The 18,107-nt window shown below is 46.9% G+C and overlaps 1 protein-coding gene across 4 annotated transcripts in view; it reads left to right on the forward strand.

Annotated features, from left to right (window-relative positions):
* Window positions 1–18,107, forward strand: part of TEC (tec protein tyrosine kinase) — a 183,244-nt gene that overhangs the window by 74,608 nt on the left and 90,529 nt on the right. For all 4 annotated transcript variants that reach the window (XM_040418902.1, XM_040418901.1, XM_040418900.1 and 1 more), the window contains exon 2: window positions 16,502–16,691. In XM_040418902.1, coding sequence (XP_040274836.1) covers window positions 16,554–16,691 — 138 coding nt within the window. In that variant the 5' untranslated portion in view covers window positions 16,502–16,553. The remainder of the gene's footprint in view (window positions 1–16,501; window positions 16,692–18,107) is intronic.

Raw genomic sequence — 18,107 nt, forward strand, 5'->3', positions numbered from 1 at the left:
GGATGTACCGGATCCTGTCGGGAGACCCGACTGATACGTTTAGGGAAAAACTGAGGATTATTCTTCAATTCGGCCTGGGCAACAAGACCATTGGCAAGGCCAAATATGAATTTTTGTTACCTACAGCTCCTCAAATACTTTCTATAGCCTCCCAAAGGTCCATAAGGGGACAAATCCCCTTAAGGGCTGCCCGATAGTGTCTGGTATCAATTCCCTCTCCTAAAACAGTGGGATATACATAGATCAAGTGATGAGAGATTTTGTTCTCTCACTGGCATCATACACAAGAGATACAATGGACTTTTTGAACAAAATAGAGTCTCTAGTCGTTGAACCATCTGTATTGCTTGCAAGTATAGACGTTGAGGCTTTATATAGCAGCATCCCTCATGACAAAGGACTACTAGCAATCCAGTATTTTCTAAGTACGAGAGGGACGCATCTTAAAAATCACAACAAATTTATCCTCTGCTTGTTGGAATATGTCTTGAAGCACAATTATTTCTTGTTCAGGGGGCGATTTTATCACCAGCTCAGGGGGACGCCGATGGGGTGCGCATGTACCCCCACGTACGCCAATCTCTTCCTGGGCTGGTGGGAGGACAACATTGTCTTCCCCTGCCACGCAATATGGTGGCAGGATAAAATCGCCTTCTGGACAAGATACATCGATGATGTTTTTGTGCTGTGGAATGGAACAAGAGAGGAGTTCATGAGATTTGTGGATGCCCTTAACATTAATGAGATCGGCCTTAGATTTACTTTTGAGATCCAGACTGAATGCATCAGCTTCCTGGATGTAAAAGTCTACAAGCAGGGGGAAAGGTTAACAAGCAATTTGTTTAGGAAATCCACAGCAACTAATTCCATCTTAAGATGGGAGAGCCACCACCCGCCCCCACTAAAGAGGGGAATCCCGAGAGGACAGTACCTGCGCTTGCGCAGAAACTGTTCATCTCTGGAGGATTTCCATCTAGAATCTAAAAAACTATACTCCCGACTAAGGCTACTTTCACACTTGCGTTCGGTGCGGATCCGTCTGGTATCTGCACAGGCGTTCCCATGGTGATGGGGACGCTTCAAGTTAGAATATACTAAAAGAACTGTGTACATAACGGCCCCCTGCTGCCTGGCAGCACCCGATCTCTTACAGGGGGCTGTGATCCGCACAATTAACCCCTCAGGTGCCGCACCTGAGGGGTTAATTGTGCGTATCATAGCCCCCTGTAAGAGATCAGGTGCTGCCAGCCAGCAGGGGCCGGACCCCCCTCCCTCCCCAGTATTAAATTCATTGGTGGCCAGTGCGGCCTCCCCTCTCCCCCCCCCCTAATTAAAATCACCCCCCCTATCATTGGTGGCAGCGGAGAGTTCCGATCGGAGTTCGAGTTTAATCGATGGGGCTCCGATCGGTTACCATGGCAGCCAAGACGCTATTGCAGTCCTGGCTGCCATGGTTACTTAGCAATTTTAGAAGCATTATACTTACCTGCGCTGTCTGTGTCCAGCCGGGCGCTTCTCCTACTGGTAAGTGAAAGGTCTGTGTGGCGCATTGCTTAGAGCACAGACCTTACACTTACCAGTAGGAGGAGCGCCTGGCCGGACACAGACATCGCAGGTAAGTATAATGCTTCTAAAATTGCTAAGTAACCATGGCAGCCAGGACTGCAGTAGCGTCTTGGCTGCCATGGTAACCGATCGGAGCCCCAGCGATTAAACTGGGACTCCGATCGGAACTCTCCGCTGCCACCAATGATGTGTGTGGGGGGGTGATTTTAATTAGGAAGGGGGGAGGCCGCACTGTCCACCAATGAATATAATACTGGGGAGGGAGGGGGGCCGCACTGGCCACCAATGAATATAATACTGGGGAGGGAGGGGGGCCGCACTGGCCACCAATGAATATAATACTGGGGAGGGAGGGGGGCCGCACTGGCCACCAATGAATATAATACTGGGGAGGGAGGGGGGCCGCACTGGCCACCAATGAATATAATTCTAGGGAGGGAGGGGGGCCGCACTGGCCACCAATGAATTTAATACTGGGGAGGGAGGGGGGGGGGGCCGCACTGGCCACCAATGAATTTAAAACTGGGGAGGGAGGGGGGTCTGGCCCCTGCTGCCTGGCAGCACCTGATCTCTTACAGGGGGCTATGATACACACAATTAACCCCTCAGGTGTGGCACCTGAGGGGTTAATTGTGCAGATCACAGCCCCCTGTAAGAGATCAGGTGCTGCCAGGCAGCAGGGGGCCGTTATGTCCACAGTTCTTAGTATATTCTAACTTGAAGCGTCCCCATCACTATGGGAACGCCTCTGTGTTAGAATATACTGTCGGAGCTGAGTTTCACGATCTAACTCAAATCCGATGGTATATTCTAACATAGAGGCGTTCCCATCGGATTGGAGAAAACTCAGATCCGATGGTATATTAATAGGGACTCCTGACTTTACATTGAAAGTCAATGGGAGGGCGGATCCGATTGCAATTGCACCATATTGTGTCAACGTCAAACGGATCCATCCCCATTGACTTGCATTGTAAGTCAGGACGGATCCGTTTGGCTCCGCACGGCCAGGCGGACACCCGAACGCTGCAAGCTGCGTTCGGGTGTCCGCCTGCTGAGCGGAACGGAGGCCAAACGGTGCCATACTGATGCATTCTGAGCGGATCCGCTGGAGAGCCTTCAAACGGAACTCACAAGCGGAACCCCGAACGCAAGTGTGAAAGTAGCCTAAGGGATAGGGGTTACCCCAATGCAACTCTGAGGAAGGCTTTCCAGTATGCTTTGGGTACAAATAGAGAGGCCTTGCTTACCCCTAAAAAACAAGATAAAAATGAAATAGCACAGACCAGACTTATTTCTATCTATGATACTGCAAATAAAGAAGTAAAAGAAATACTAAAAAAGTACTGGCCAATCCTTAAAATGGATCCCGAAGTGAGTAAGGACATCATGTCTTATCCAAGTATCACATACCGCAAAGGCAGAAGCCTGAGAGACAGGCTAGTGCGTAGCCACTATGTACCTGTGGCACCGCCAGGAACTTGGCTGGACCGTAGACCAACGGGCATGTTTAGATGTGGAGCATGCAAGGCGTGCGCCTTCATTTCCACATGTAAGACAGTTACATGCTCGGGGACTGGCAGGGTTTTCACTATAAGAGATTTCATCAATTGCAGGACTAAAGGGATGATTTATATCTGCTAATGCCCATGCCCAAAAGATTATATAGGGAAGACTTATAGGGAACTCAGGAAAAGAATCTGTGAACACCTAAATGATGTAGTGAAGAAGAATGTAATGCCAGTCGCCGACCATGTAAATGAATTCCATGGAGGAAGTGCTAAGGCTCTAAAATTTTCTGCTTTGGAATTGTGTACCCATGTCCCCTAGAAAGGGAGACTGGAATAAAAAAATCCTCCAAAGAAAAGCGGAATGGATTTTTTGATGTAAGTCTCAAGCACCCCTAGGCCTGAACGAGAGACTATCTTTTTCCTGCTTCATTGAATAGTGTAGGTCTGGTCTGTTAAACAATCCCACAGTTGGAAAAGAGAAACTGGTCGGACTGTGGGATTGGACCGTATTCTAGATGGACGTTATGGAATTGGCTAGTAAAAAATAGAAAAAATTTCTTAACTAAAAGATCACCCTGAAAAGAGGATTAAGCCCCTTAAGCTTCTGTTTAAGGTATTAATGATAGTTCAAAAATTGGTCATGAGTGCGGGAAGTACTTAAATAAATACAAGATGACGCCACCAGAGTCATGATTGTGATCTGTTATGAATCTGGATCTGTATCTAAGCATCCGAGATTCCCCTATGTCGTAATCATTGGATGAATAAATAGAATTATAGCATCAGAAGTCACTGGGGGACCGCTCCCCCTATGTAGGAGGCGTATTAGGGGTTAAACTGTTCACTGCTTGGCTTTAAAGAAGTGCTATCGTGTCTTCCTACTTCTAACAATCGCTAGAGGCCGGTGTCCTGGTGAATCGCAGAACCGGAAGTGGCGTTTGCGTTCCACCAGACCGGAAGTAAGGCCGTGGCGTGCGTTCCACGGGCCGGAAGTGCCTGAGGAGCGCCCATTTTAAAAGAACGGAATTTCCCATGTATGCCACTGCCATATCGACCCTGGGAGGAGGCAGTCACGTCAGGAGCTGGGAGCTAAACTGTAAGTGTACTTGAATGTTCCTGGATGTTGAAGTAAAGAGTATGACCTCGACTAAGGGTCTCTCTGTATACATCCCTATCTGCATCTAGTACTTACTTTTTACTATACCCAGCCCTCATCTGGTAAGGTCTGTTGTACCATTTTTGATTATGACGTCCGCAATACCTATTTGAGACGATGAATGGGATAATGTATATATGGGGATTGTACCATCTACCTAGACACTGCAAAAAGTGTTATTGTATATATCGTATGATAAACACTTTAACAGGTGTCACTATACTATCTGTATCACTGGAACCGAGACCCCCTGAGGAGCCCTTGAATGGGCGAAACGCGCTGGGACATTGCTTTGTACAACAATTAATCTATGTTGTGGCAGTATCGTATATATGTTATTTGTTTACACTACACTATCACTGTTAGGGTGTTATAGGGAAAGGAGGGAAGGTACGTGGACAGGGAACCCCACCATCAGGGGCGACCCCTGGGCAAAGGTTAGTGTGTACTAGGGAAGGATTTCCTACACCAACCATCTACCTTCCAATTCACATTATACACTGTGTAAGTCTGCATTGTCTGTATGTCATAATTGTGGCGGATGCTATCATACAATAAGAGTAGCCGGTTGGAGGCCTGCACTCTATGTATGACATCCAGCCACCACTAAGGGGCATTTATTTTAAGTATCAATAATAAAAAGTATATTTTAAAAGGGTCTGTAAACTGACTTTAGAGAGAAAAATATTGATGAGAGGACCCATAATATCTCAAAACATAAGAAAAGAACGTGTCTACAAGGATCCAACCCTACCCCTGGTGCTCCAACCTGTTCATTTGCATATGAATAAAAACACATGTATTTGCAGCTGTTTAGGATACAGACAAAAAAGGCATCTTTTTAAGTAGCATGATCAACCCTAGCAGATAGTATGCCTGGTTTAATAGCGTTGATCATGCTGACATGCTCTTTAATGGATTTTTAGGTTTATAGTTGCAACAGCACAAGTTTCAACTACACTAACTACACAATACATTCCCATTTCCATATTTTTTTCCCAATACATGCAGTAGGGAGAGTTGGATAAGGGGGAGGGAGAAATAAAAATAATTTCAATGGGATTTTTCTTCTGTCCCTCCAGGTTTCTAGCTTTTTTGGTGACCAGAATAACGTATTCACTTATGCGCCTTGACCTATAAAAAAAAGTAAAAAACAATGTGTGATATGTGTGAATACCGTGTTAGTGAATGAAGTGGTTTGATAAAGGATCCAATACAATTTAAAAAGATAAGTTAAAAAAATGAAAGTGTGACACTTGTGTGAAACATGTTCCAAACATTTTTAGTACGTACACCTGATCTCTCTAATCAGAGAGTGAAAGTGTTATCTAGATATCTCCTGCGGAAGAGGAAACCATTCTTGTTAAGAGTGAATTCTTTTTTATTTTTCAACAAAAGATACAATACCAAACATGTCCGTCTTGTGGATTAGTGCAGCAAACAAAATATTACAACTAGTGTGTTTTCACATATTTAAATTTACAACTTTCGCTGTAAATTTACGGTGGTTGGTTGGTAAGGGGTTAAAGGAGTTGTCTCACTTCAGCAAGTGGTATTTATCATGTAGAGAAAGTTAATACAAGGCACTTACTAATGTATTGTGATTGTCCATATTTCCCCCTTTGCTGTCTGGATTCATTTTTCCATCACATTATACACTGCTTGTTTCCATGGTTACAGACCACCCTGCAATCCATCAGTTGTGGTCGTGCTTGCACACTATAGGAAAAAGAGCTGGCCCCCCTTTTTCCTATAGTGTGCAAGCATGGCCACCACAGCTGGATTGCAGGGTTGTCGTAACCAGTGCTTGAAGTGGGCCGGAACGCGGCGGTACTCAGTACCGCCACTTCCAAAAATTGCCCTGGAGAGTACCAGCACCTCTCCGTGCGCCCAGTACGTGGGTTTCCGGTACCGGAGCGCAGGGCCGGCCTTTGGGGTGTGCGGGCTGTGCGGCCGCACAGGGCGCCATAGTAACAGGGGCGCTGGGCGGCCGACAGCTCGCAATGTAATATGCGGCAGGCGAGGCTGAACTTGTGTTCTCCCTCGGGGCGCCCCCTCCATCTAGCCCTCCCCTGTCTGACCTGATTCGTTCCTCCTCCCCTGTCTGACCTGCCTGCTGCCCCCGCCGCTGCCAATAAGAAGAGAGACGGGAGGAGGAGGGGAGGGGCTGTGGCCACTGCGCCACCAATGAAGATAACTGACCTGAATACAAAAACAGGAGGCGGGTGCTGGAATCAAATAGCCGACAGCCAACCTCTGTGACAGGGAGCTGCGATCAGCTGCAGTTGAGTTAACCCTTCAGGTGCGGTACTGGAGGGGTTAATTGTAGCTGATCGCAGCTCCCTGTCACAGAGGTCGGGTGCCGGCTATTTGATTCCAGCACCCGCCTCCTGTATTTGTATAAGAAACGTTTGTGGCACAGTGCGCCCCCCCCCCCCCCCCCAACACCCCAGTATAAGAAACGTTGGTAGGCAGTGCGCCCCCCCCCCCCCCTCAGTATAAGAAACGTTTGTGGCACAGTGCGCCCCCCCCCCCCCCAACACCCCAGTATAAGAAACGTTGGTAGGCAGTGCGCTTTCCCCCCCAAACACCCCAGTATAAGAAACATTGGTGGCTCAGTGGGAAGTGCCAGTGAGGGTTAAAAAATAATAAAAAATTTTTAACTCACCTCCTCCAGATGATCGCGTAGCTGCCGTTCTCCTGTTTTCTTCAAGACCTGTGGTGACGTCACTGAGCTCATCACATGACCCATTACCATGGTGATGGATCATGTGATGCTAACAGTGATGTCACCACAGGTCCTTTGACAGGTCATGAAGAAAGAACAGAAGACGATCAATTGGAGGAGGTGAGTTAATTATTATTTTTATTTTTTAACCCTCATTGGCACTGCCCACTGCGCCACCAATGATTATTATATTGAGGGGGGGCCCACTGCGCCACCAATGATTATTATATTGAGGGGGGGCGCACTGCGCCACCAATGTTTATTATATTGAGGGGGGGCCCACTGCGCCACCAATGTTTATTATATTGAGGGGGGGCGCACTGCGCCACCAATGTTTATTATACTGGGGTGATGGGGGGGCGCACTGCGCCACCAATGTTTATTATACTGGAGTGTTGGGAGGGGCGCACTGCGCCACCAATGTTTATTATATTGGGGGGGCGCACTGCGCACAATGACGGGTTAGGGAAATTTCACAGCAGAGTGCGCATGCGCTGGGAGCCTCGCCGGCGGTTAGGGTAGGGAAAAATTATGGGCCAGTGCACAGGTGCGGTGATCGGATGGATGTTCTCAGCAGGACACCGGCCGACACTGCGCATGCGCTGGGAGCCTCACCAGCGGTTAGGGTAGGGAAAAAGCACTGACCCGTACATAATTTTTCCCTTCCCTAACCGCTGGTGAGGCTCCCGGTGCATGCGCAGTGTCGGCCGGTGTCCAGCTGAGAACATCCATCCGATCACTGCGCCTGCGCACTGGCCCATAGTTTTTCCCTACCCTAACCGCCGGCGAGACTCCTGGCGCATGCGCACTCTGCTGTGAAACTTCCCTAACCTGTCATTGTGCGCCTGCGCGGCGCTGCACACCTCCTCACGTCATGTCCGGTGCGACCGGAAGTGACGAAGGTAGGGAAATCTCGCGAAGTAGGGAAGTATAACATTACACCGGCCTTTGGGGTGTGCGGGCTGGTAACTACTTGGTTGGATAGTCAGCCAGCCTATGCCATGATGCCAGCAACAAGCAGTGTTTTTTTGTTTTTTTTTGGGGGGGGGGGGGGGGCGCCACAAGGTTAGCTCGCACAGGGCGCCTGGACACCTAAGGCCGGCCCTGCCGGAGCGCAGCGGAGAGCTGGCAGTATCTCCTCCCTAATGTCGTTGGCTGGGCAGCTAGTGGAGGGGGGCGGGTCGTTGCAGAGTACGGCTCAGGCTGGCGCAGGCAGGGAGTTGACCTCACGTTAGGTGACGTCAACTCCTTCCCGCGCGCCTGTGACTGAGGAGCGATCAGTGCGGCGACCAGTGACTGGTCCTCCTTGGAGTCAGGAGTCGGACGGTGCAGCAAAGAACATCGACTTTGCTTTGGAATCCAACTTCTGAAGAGTACTGGTGAGTGACAGGCACCCCCCCTCCCCCCACACACATTAGTTCCTCTCTGTACCAGTACCCCCCCCCCCCTGGCAGGGGGGTACTGGTACAGAGAGGAATTAATGTGTGTGATGAGGGGGGGGGGGGGGGGTCTGATGTGCAGGGGGGTACTGGTACAGAGAGGAACGAATGTGCGGTGGTGGGGGGGGGTACTGTACTGGTACATAGAGGAACTAATATATATGTGTGTGATGGGGGGGTCTGATGTGCAGGGGGGGGGAGCACCGGCGCCTAATAGAGTACCGGCACCTCTTTTGGCCCACTTAAAGCACTGGTCGTAACCATGGAAACAAGCAATGTATAATGTGAGACAACCCCTTTAAGCTTCACCAGTAATATCATCCATCATGCTCCTGTGTGTTTTTCCACACACAAAGATGTCATTTGAAATTTTGTGAGTGCCTTCACAACCATGTAACATCAGCTGAATCACATATTGATAGGCCTGATGCATAGCTGCCAACAGTCCTTAATTTTCAGAGACAGTCCTTGCAAATTTCGGTTGAAAATAGGTTAAACTTACACAACTCCCACCCGTAAGTGGGCAGTCCCGTCACATTTGAGCATTTCCAGGGGCAACGCTATTCAAATATATAAATTAGGGATCGACCGATATAGATTTTTTAGAGCCGATAGCCGATACTTTATACCGATATTTTATATATTATAATATATATTATTAGGGGTGCACCAAAATTTCGGCAGCCGAAAATATCGGCCGAAAATGCACCTAATCCACTTCGGCCGATATTGTTACATATCGGCCGAAAATATGGGGTGTGGGATTTGTCACCCACCATCTGCGGGCGGGCGCCGGGCGGGCGGTTTACTTTGTCACTGCATCTTTATTTTACCTTACAATCGTGAGGCTCCAGTAACTAACAACTCTGCAGGCAGAGCGGAGGCCGGCGTAACGTCACTTACTCACGTGACGCGCCTTCTCCGCCTCCTTCATTCATAAAGTGGGCGGAGCAGGTGCGTCACGTGAGTAAGTGACGTTACGCCCCCCTCCGCTCTGCCTGCAGAGTTGTTAGTTACTGGAGCCTCACGATTGTAAGGTAAAATAAAGATGCAGTGAGTGATGCTGTGAGCAGCAGGGCCGGGGCTGTTATGGGTAGGGGGATCGGTCTATGGCACTGCTATGGGGAGGGGGGATCTGTGCACTGCTATGGGGAGGGGGGATCTGTGCACTGTTATGGGGAAAGGGATCTGTGCACTGTTATGGGGAAAGGGATCTGTGCACTGTTATGCCCATAACAGTGCACATATCCCCTTTCCATAACAGTGCACAGATCCCCCTCTCCATAACAGCGCCACCCACAGATCCCCCTCTCCATAACAGCGCCACCCACAGATTACCCTCTCCATAACAGCGCCACCCACAGATCCCCCTCTCCATAACAGCGCCACCCACAGATCCCCCTCTCCATAACAGCGCCACCCACAGATCCCCCTCTCCATAACAGCGCCACCCACAGATCCCCCTCTCCATAACAGCGCCACCCACAGATCCCCCTCTCCATAACAGCGCCACCCACAGATCCCCCTCTCCATAACAGCGCCACCCACAGATCCCCCTCTCCATAACAGCGCCACCCACAGATGAATTTCATTCATGAAAAAGAATTATTAATAAAATCATTAAAAAAAAAGTATTTTAAAAGTATTTGGGCAAAAAGGCAGTTTCGGTTTCGGTTTTCGGTCAAGGGCATCCTGAATTTTCGGTTTCGGTTTCGGACCAGAATTTTCATTTCGGTGCACCCCTATTATTATATTAGTTGGTAGTCACTGAGGTGGTGGAAATTTGCATTTGGCACTAGTATATTATTAATATACGCTTAATTATAAATTAATAAAGCCCTTGAGTTAATTTCACACTTGCGGCAGAGTGATTCGGCTGCCTGCCGGATCCGGAGCAGGATGCGGCTGCCTGCCTTTCCGGTGTCATCTGGCAAAACGGATCCGGCATTTATTTTTTTCACCTTTTTTTCGGTCTGCGCATGCGGCATCTGGGTGTCCTTGTAGATGGTAGATTAAATAAGCTGCTTCTAAGGCTACCAGGATATTGTCATGCATTAAACAAGGCATGGACCACTTTACAAAGCGTTGGTGCAGCCTCATCTGGAATATGCAGTTCAGTTCTGGGCACCAATCTATAGAAAGTTCAAGTTCCAATATTTCAGCAGGTTTTTTGCTCCACGGGTGATCTTAGACCATAATGGAGCCTGCATTCTGGCTATGAAACAGGCTTTACATGTGGATCAATATGAATCTCTGTAACCACAGTGGGTGTGGAACCACTGTGTCAACCAACAGATTTGGGCTACTCCTAAGGGCATTAGCCTGGCAGTCCCCTGGTATTGACCGTTCAAGCATGTACAGGAACCTGGATTTTGCTGCAAGGGAACCACCGGGCCTCAACCTACCTGGAATGTTCTCTGTTTGATTGGCATCAGGCAAAATTATAGTTAGGGATAGGATGAGGACAGAGCTGACAAAGTAAGTTTTATATGGTAAACCTTCCGAGGTCAGGCCCAGGTCAGGCAGAATAGGGACACAATCCAGGAAATAGGCAGAAAGTTGGTACACAGGCAGACAACAGAGCGGACAACTTTTCAGTGTGCTAGCATGCTAGAACACCCATTCCTCAGGCATATTCTGACACAAAGGGGGCTGGATCAGATTAGGATGGCCACATGTTGGCACTTTACGTGCCCGATGGAGTGCATGTGCTCTATGGGCAGAGGAGGTGAGGCGTTGCTAGCAAGCAGGCCGCAGCCTGTGTGGAGGGGACAGAGTAGGGTGGCGTCCAGACCCTCCAGGAAGAAGGGAACAGCAGACGGTGGGTCCACACTGCTGGGTACAGAGGATCAGGGCAGTTGAGCAGAACAGTGGTGGCTGCAGGCTGCCGTTGCACCAGTCTCCTACTGAAAATCCTTAAACTTCAGCCCATAAAAAGTATTTACATTTCTCATTGAATTTATGAAGAGAATGAGACAGCATGTTGATATCTGCATTGGTTGCACCAGGTCTAGTCCTTAGCACACCTAGTTCTATAGCTGTTTTGTGGCCAAGCACAGGGGACCTTTGTGCCATTACCAATAAAGAATTCAGTCCGTAAGGTGGACCTTCCTGACACACCCATTTCCTTTTTCCCGTTTTTATTTTTTATTCCGTGCCTTCCCGGCCCCATAAATTTTTATAGACATCAGGGCTTGTTCTTTTGCAAGACAAGTTGTGCTTTCTAATGGCACCATTTAATATTGAACATAATGTACTGGGCAGCTGGAAATAAACTAAATTGTGTTGAATTGGATTTTTTTTTAATTATGTCATTGTTTTATTTGGTTTAATTTTTATAGAGTTCCCTATGTGGGCCAGTATGATGGCATTTTGATTTTTTTTCTATAACGGCGTTCATCATAAGGTATCCATACTTCCATATTTTGAAGGTTCAAGCATTTTGGGACGGGACAGTGCCAACAATGTTTATTTTTTTTTATGAAAAAGACACAAATGCAATGGCACTCTGCAACCAGCATTCTGCCCTGCCTCTATGCTGGATGAGGCATTGGTGTACATTTTGGCCAAAGCGTAATAAGCCACTCACCACGTCAAGGTCGCCTCTATGGAGTTGTCCCTAACACTAGTTCCTACCTGTTTGTGGGCCATGACAGCCACACAAAGTCCAGGGAATGCAGGTGCAGCATGTACGCCAAGCACACTCTGCTTTTAACCCCCGTCCGGTGCCATTACAGCTTTCATCGGATCCAGGGATGCAAGTACCAACATACATGCTGAGCCCACTATATACTTCTCCTGGAGCCAAATGGCTACTGGTAGGTGCTATGCAGACTCAGTTTTATACTGACTTTAAAACCAGCCTCCAGGACAGATTGACTGGTCAGGTGTGCATGACTGCATGGAGATCGCCACGCCTCCAATATATACTACAAAGAAAAAATGTGGGGGATTCAATCAGTACAACCCTATATGTAGGTGCACATTGCTATGGCGAAATACATATACAAAGAAAAAGACACAAATGCAATGGCACTCTGCAACCAGCATTCTGCCCTGCCTCTGGCTGTAATGGCACCGGACGGGGTTAAAAGCAGAGTGTGCTTGGCGTACATGCTGACCTGCATTCCCTGGACTTTGTGTGGCTGTCATGGCCCACAAACAGGTAGGAACTAGTGTTAGGGACCACTCCATAGAGACGACCTTGACGTGGTGAGTGGCTTATTACACTTTGGCCAAAATGTACACCAATGCCTCATCCAGCATAGAGGCAGGGCAGAGTGCTGGTTGCAGAGTGCCATTGCATTTGTGTCTTTTTCTTTGTATATGTATTTCGCCATAGCAATGTGCACCTGCATATAGGGTTGTGCTGATTGAATCCCCCACATTATTTTTTTTAATGCTTATTTTTATCAGCAAAATGGGAGAAGAGGGATGATTTGAATTTAAAAAAAATTATATATATTTTTAAAAACTTTTTCTACTTTTTTTCACGTTTATTTTCAATCTCCCTTTCCGTCCCTTTATTCTCAGTCATCTGATCCCTGTTTCCTGTCTATAGGAGAATCGCTACATTCCTATTAAGCCCTGCCACAGGCTGCTATAGCAACCAGATGGTTCCTGTGATCTTGTGTTGGAGCGTTTCCATTCAGTCACCAGGAACGCAGCACTCCCGGTAAATGACCGCTCAGATTTCATTGTCGCAATTGTGTCTGATCCTAGACTCTGCTATCGGATGTCTGCTGCAAAACAGCAGGCACCTGGCTGCTATGGCGCCCGCTCTGCTCCTATACTTGTACAGCAAATGTCCGCGGTGTGCATGCTTTGCATCACATTTTATGCCTTGCTTGACAGCAGGCGTGGCTTTGTAGGAAAGGGGGGGTGGCGTCATGGTAAGGAGTTGTGGTCTAAATGCGCCTCCGTGCGCCCAAAATTTTGGTGCATTTTTTGAGTAAAACTACACTAACTTATAGGTAGTGTACACTTAGACTAGACAGTTTTTTTTGGCTCACGGACACTTTTTTGCTCAGGAACAGATTTTTGGTGCACATACAAAATTCTGGTTCACAGACAAATATTTGGTGCATGGACAGAATTCCAGTGTAAATCTGGCACAGGATTTATGATACTCCAAATTTACAAGGCTCTTTGCACCAGAATACTAATTTGCCTCATGTTAAAACAGTGGGGGTCATTTACAGAGCACGGCATGCCTGGTTTAGGTGTATAGGGGGGGTCATTTATTATTGTTTTTATGCCACTTTTTTTTCCCTGCTCACGTCACTTTTCTGAGGTGGCGGGAAAAGGGTGTGTGGCATGGGGAAGAGAGCAGGTCAGCTGGCCCGTCTCATTCATCATTTTCTACGCCAGTTTATGGTGTGGAAAATGGTCTTAAACTGGCGTAGTTTAAAACATGCCGCATGGCCGGCAACACCAAGCGCCAAAGTTATGTAGAGGCCTGCGCCTCTACAAAACGTTGTCACTTCCAGGGGAATTAAGACCTGCTTCTAAATCGCCGGTCCTAATAAATGACCCCCATAATTTTTTGCCACACAGGCGTATTTTTTTTGCACTACCCTCTATACTTTGGAGTGTAGGAGGCATCATGGCCGGGGCTGGGACTTCAGCTCTGGGAAATTTACTATCTTTTACCCCTGGAAACAGGCGTAAAAGTTTAGTAAAAACTACACCAGTCAGGGTCTAGAGTAGTTTTTACTCCAGGTGCATGGACTGTCGGAGATGCACCTTATTTATAATGAGGCAAGTCCTCCAGGAGAGTAGGGGGAAAACAAAGACCACCGTAAAAAGCCGGTCTTTGAAAATGACCTCCCCTGGTTCGTATTGCCAGACAGTGTAGGGGGCACCACTATTAATAAATCTGCCTCGCTGTGTCTTAGAGAAGGTGGTGTCAAATGCCAAGAGCTCCAGGATGCCACATTTTTTTTAAAGAAGTCAGAAAGACAAAAGGCGCTACGTATATGAAAAGAAAACTGTAGCAAAAAAAGCTTGTGTCTTGCGTTTCATATATTTCAGCCAAAAATGCTGCAAAAATACAGGTGCAAACCCCCCCCCCCCACTAAAATGCAATTTGCAGACAAATTGCAGCAAATACCTATATGGGAAAATACCCTTTCACTGCTTTTCAGAATTTCCCAACAAGTCTATAATATCTATTCTGGCAACTCCAGAATAGAGATGAGCAATTGATTCCAGACTTCACCTGCAATTTTCTATATACTGTCAGTGGGATACTGATAAGCATACACTGCAGGAAGACCTGAGGGCTTTCTTTAGCTGGCTGCGATAATAAGACATTGACACCCCGCAATCTAATTTGCGGAGGTGCTGATGCCAGAGAGGGAGCCCCCTTTCCTCTAAACCACTTAGATGCCATGGTTGCTATTCATTGCAGCATCTAAGGGCTCTTTCACACGAGCGGATGCCGTGCGTGTCATCCGCAGCGTGAATGAGAGCCATGCCCCGTTCCGGACAGCAGAGACACGGAGCATTTACATGATTGATAATGCTCTTTGCCTCTCTGTGATCTTTTTGCTACAAAACCACAGTGAGATAAAGTTGTCACCGTGGTTTTTTAGTAAAAAGGTCACAGAGAGGCACGGAGCGTTATCAATCATGTTAATGCTCCGGGTCTCTGCTGTCCGGAAAGGGGCTTGGCTGTCTTTCACGCAGCGGATTCCACACACGGCATCCACTTGTGTGAAAGAGCCCTAAGGGGTTAGACGGCCCGGATAAGCGATTCTGCCGATCCAGGCTGTTAGAGAAAGAGATTTTCATTAGCTGTGATTTGAGAGCTGGGTTCCTTCTCTTCTCAGCAGAGGAAATCTGTGCAGCACTTAAAAAGGTGGTGTCCTAGCCCAACGCCTGTTAGTGACATCCTGTAAAAGATTTGTGGGCGGTCACTATGTCATGGATAAAGTCCCAACCGTGAGCCCAGTGAGAATATAAATTCACAATCTGACGTACTCTCTGCATCCGCAGCCATAAGATTTACTTTTGCAGTCATCTCTTGTGCAATTACTGTACCTTGTTTTTACTTTGATGTTCTGAGGTTGCACTTTTGCATACAGTTACAAAATGACCAACTTCTCCACCCTGCAGAGGTAGGTCTCTGGAAAATGTGCTCTTTTACTTCAGGTTTTCCTATTATAATAGGTAGGTTCAGAGATTGCATTCATTTGATTTCAGTAGACTCTTTGGGCCAGATTTATCATTAGCTCAGGTCAGAATAATGGAGTGAAAAAGTCCCAAACGCTAAAACTGCGCACAAATTTGCGACTTTTTTCTGCTCTGCCCTATGCTCGCCAGTTTTCTGAAAGTGGGTGTGTTTTCTTATGTAAATGAATCTCTAGACAGATTTACTATTGGGACTATTTAAAAAGTCGCAAAAAAGTCGCAATTTCACTCCAGTGAGGACTATACTTATCTTATGAGACTTTTTAATAGAACATGCGACTTTTTCATAAAAACGTGCGACTTTTTCGTAAAGATGTGCGACTTTTGTAAAGCTGCTTACTGACGGATAAACTGCTACCGTCAAACCACATTTATTACAGTCTTAAAGGGCCGATCATAAATCTGACTTGGCTAAAACTGACTTTAGCCATATGTGAAAGTGGCGTGAGCTGTCAGAGTAATGATAAGTCTGGCCCTTTGTTTTCAGTTTGCAAAGCCTGACAGCCTGCAAACTTCAAAGGGTCGGATTAGGGTCCCTCCGCAGTTTTCAGGCACATTTCTTAGTAACCGGATCTCTGATTATTGGTTACGACACCAAAATTACAAGACTTTGTAATATATTTGAACTAACTGTTAGTGGTTTCCCCCATTTCTTGTATTGCTTTATTTTTTGTTATATTTTTGAAATCTCGCCATCCTAGTCACCAATACGTATATATTATGGACGTCCGAGACTTTAGGATGCTTCTGCTTTATCCTCCACCTAGGCGATTCACTGACGGAGCCTCATCCAGAACACCGGCTCATAAGACATAATATTATAACAATGTGCAGCCAGCAGCTAGTAATTACCAAATCTCATCCTGTTTTACTAGTCAGATCTTTAAAACCCTTTTTCTGTTTCCAGTTTAGAGTCCTTCATATTCAATGGCAGGGAAACCAATGAACAGGAAGCTGAAATGAATTCAGACGTTATACTTGAAGAAACTCTCATTAAAAGGTCACAGCAGAAGAAGAGGACATCTCCGTTAAACTACAAGGAAAGAATATTTGTACTCACAAGGACGAAACTCACCTATTACGAAGGTCGCTCTGAGGTAAGGGGATGCTGACGCAACTCTCTGATCTGATATATAAATGAAAAATGACTGAAGTAGTTTTTCATAAAGGAGTAGTTTGTCAGTAAATTAATTGGGGCCGATATCCTGCCCCACTCACACTCCTGCTACTCCCTTGCCGCTCCTAAGTGGTGAAAAAGGTACTAAAATGCTGTGCCACAAAGTATTGTATTACAGGCATTTAAAAAAGACACAAAACGGAGTCTTGCAACTTTTTTTGGGGCCAAAACTTGAGTAGAGCTAATAGTAAATGACCCCCATAGTGCCTTCCCTGACTGCCCCTTTTCTCTACATGTATGATAGTCTACTACCTAGCTAGGTTCACATCACCTCAGGCCCAGGTCCATTCAGTCTCCCCATATTTATCAGATCTTTCCCTCTGTGGTAAATTCAGCACTTCCTTTACTAGGGATGAATTCAGATGGCAGCTCCAATTTGTCCCCAGGACTCGGATAGATCTGGCTGTCTGTGTGGCGTCGTCGTTTTATCTGGACCCATTGAATGAATGAATGCGCCTCTGATGTTAAATGGACAAGCATGGTGTTGAATTGTGCCTTGCACAATTTACTTTAAAGGGATTCTGTCACCAGATTTAACCCTATTAAGCTAGCTGACATTAGCGGGGAAAAAAATAAAAGTGGACCCTTGTTGTTGGAGGGTCTAAATTGACAGAAGGCAGGGCCAGCAATACCTTAGAGCAACACAAAATACTGCCCAGTACAGCACAAAATACTCCCGCTCCTGCTGCAGTATTCAACTGTATCACCATCCTGAGGATGGCGATACAGTTGAATTCAGGAGGGGACCTAGGGCCGTTGGCCAGATACATGAGTACCTGATGCTCCTACATTAATTAAGGCTGAGGACATCAGATCATTATGTACCCGGCCGGCAGCCATAAGGAGGGCTCAGGCGGCCCCCTGGTTATCAGCCCACCGGGAAATTTCCCTGTAGGGTCTTTGGCCAGTCTGCCTATGGGCCTAAGGCCTAGTTCCGGCATGACTATTATGGTCCGTGTTTGGTCAAGAATGTAATTGTAGGATTTTGACATGATGGTATCAGAGTCCTAATTTTGTTCAGCAGTTTTGCATTTCAGTCTCTAATTTCTTTTGGCACTTCAGTACTGAAGCTTTGGTAAGATTTTTTAGAGGAGATGCAGCTGGATGCTTAACATTCATGCTTGCAGACTTTGCAGCCTTCATTAAAGGGGTTTTTCAGTACTTAGATGGATTGTCCTCGTAATTGGTCATCAACATTACATCACTGGAAGCCTGAAACAGCAGATCAGTGGTGGTGCTGGGTGTCAGACCCTCACCAATCGGATATTGATGACCTATCCTGAAGATACGTCATCATTATCCAAGTACTTGAATCCCCCTTTAAATAATCTTTGGC

The sequence above is a fragment of the Bufo bufo genome, chromosome 2 (genome assembly GCF_905171765.1).
Source record: "Bufo bufo chromosome 2, aBufBuf1.1, whole genome shotgun sequence".
Taxonomy (NCBI): Eukaryota; Metazoa; Chordata; class Amphibia; order Anura; family Bufonidae; genus Bufo; species Bufo bufo.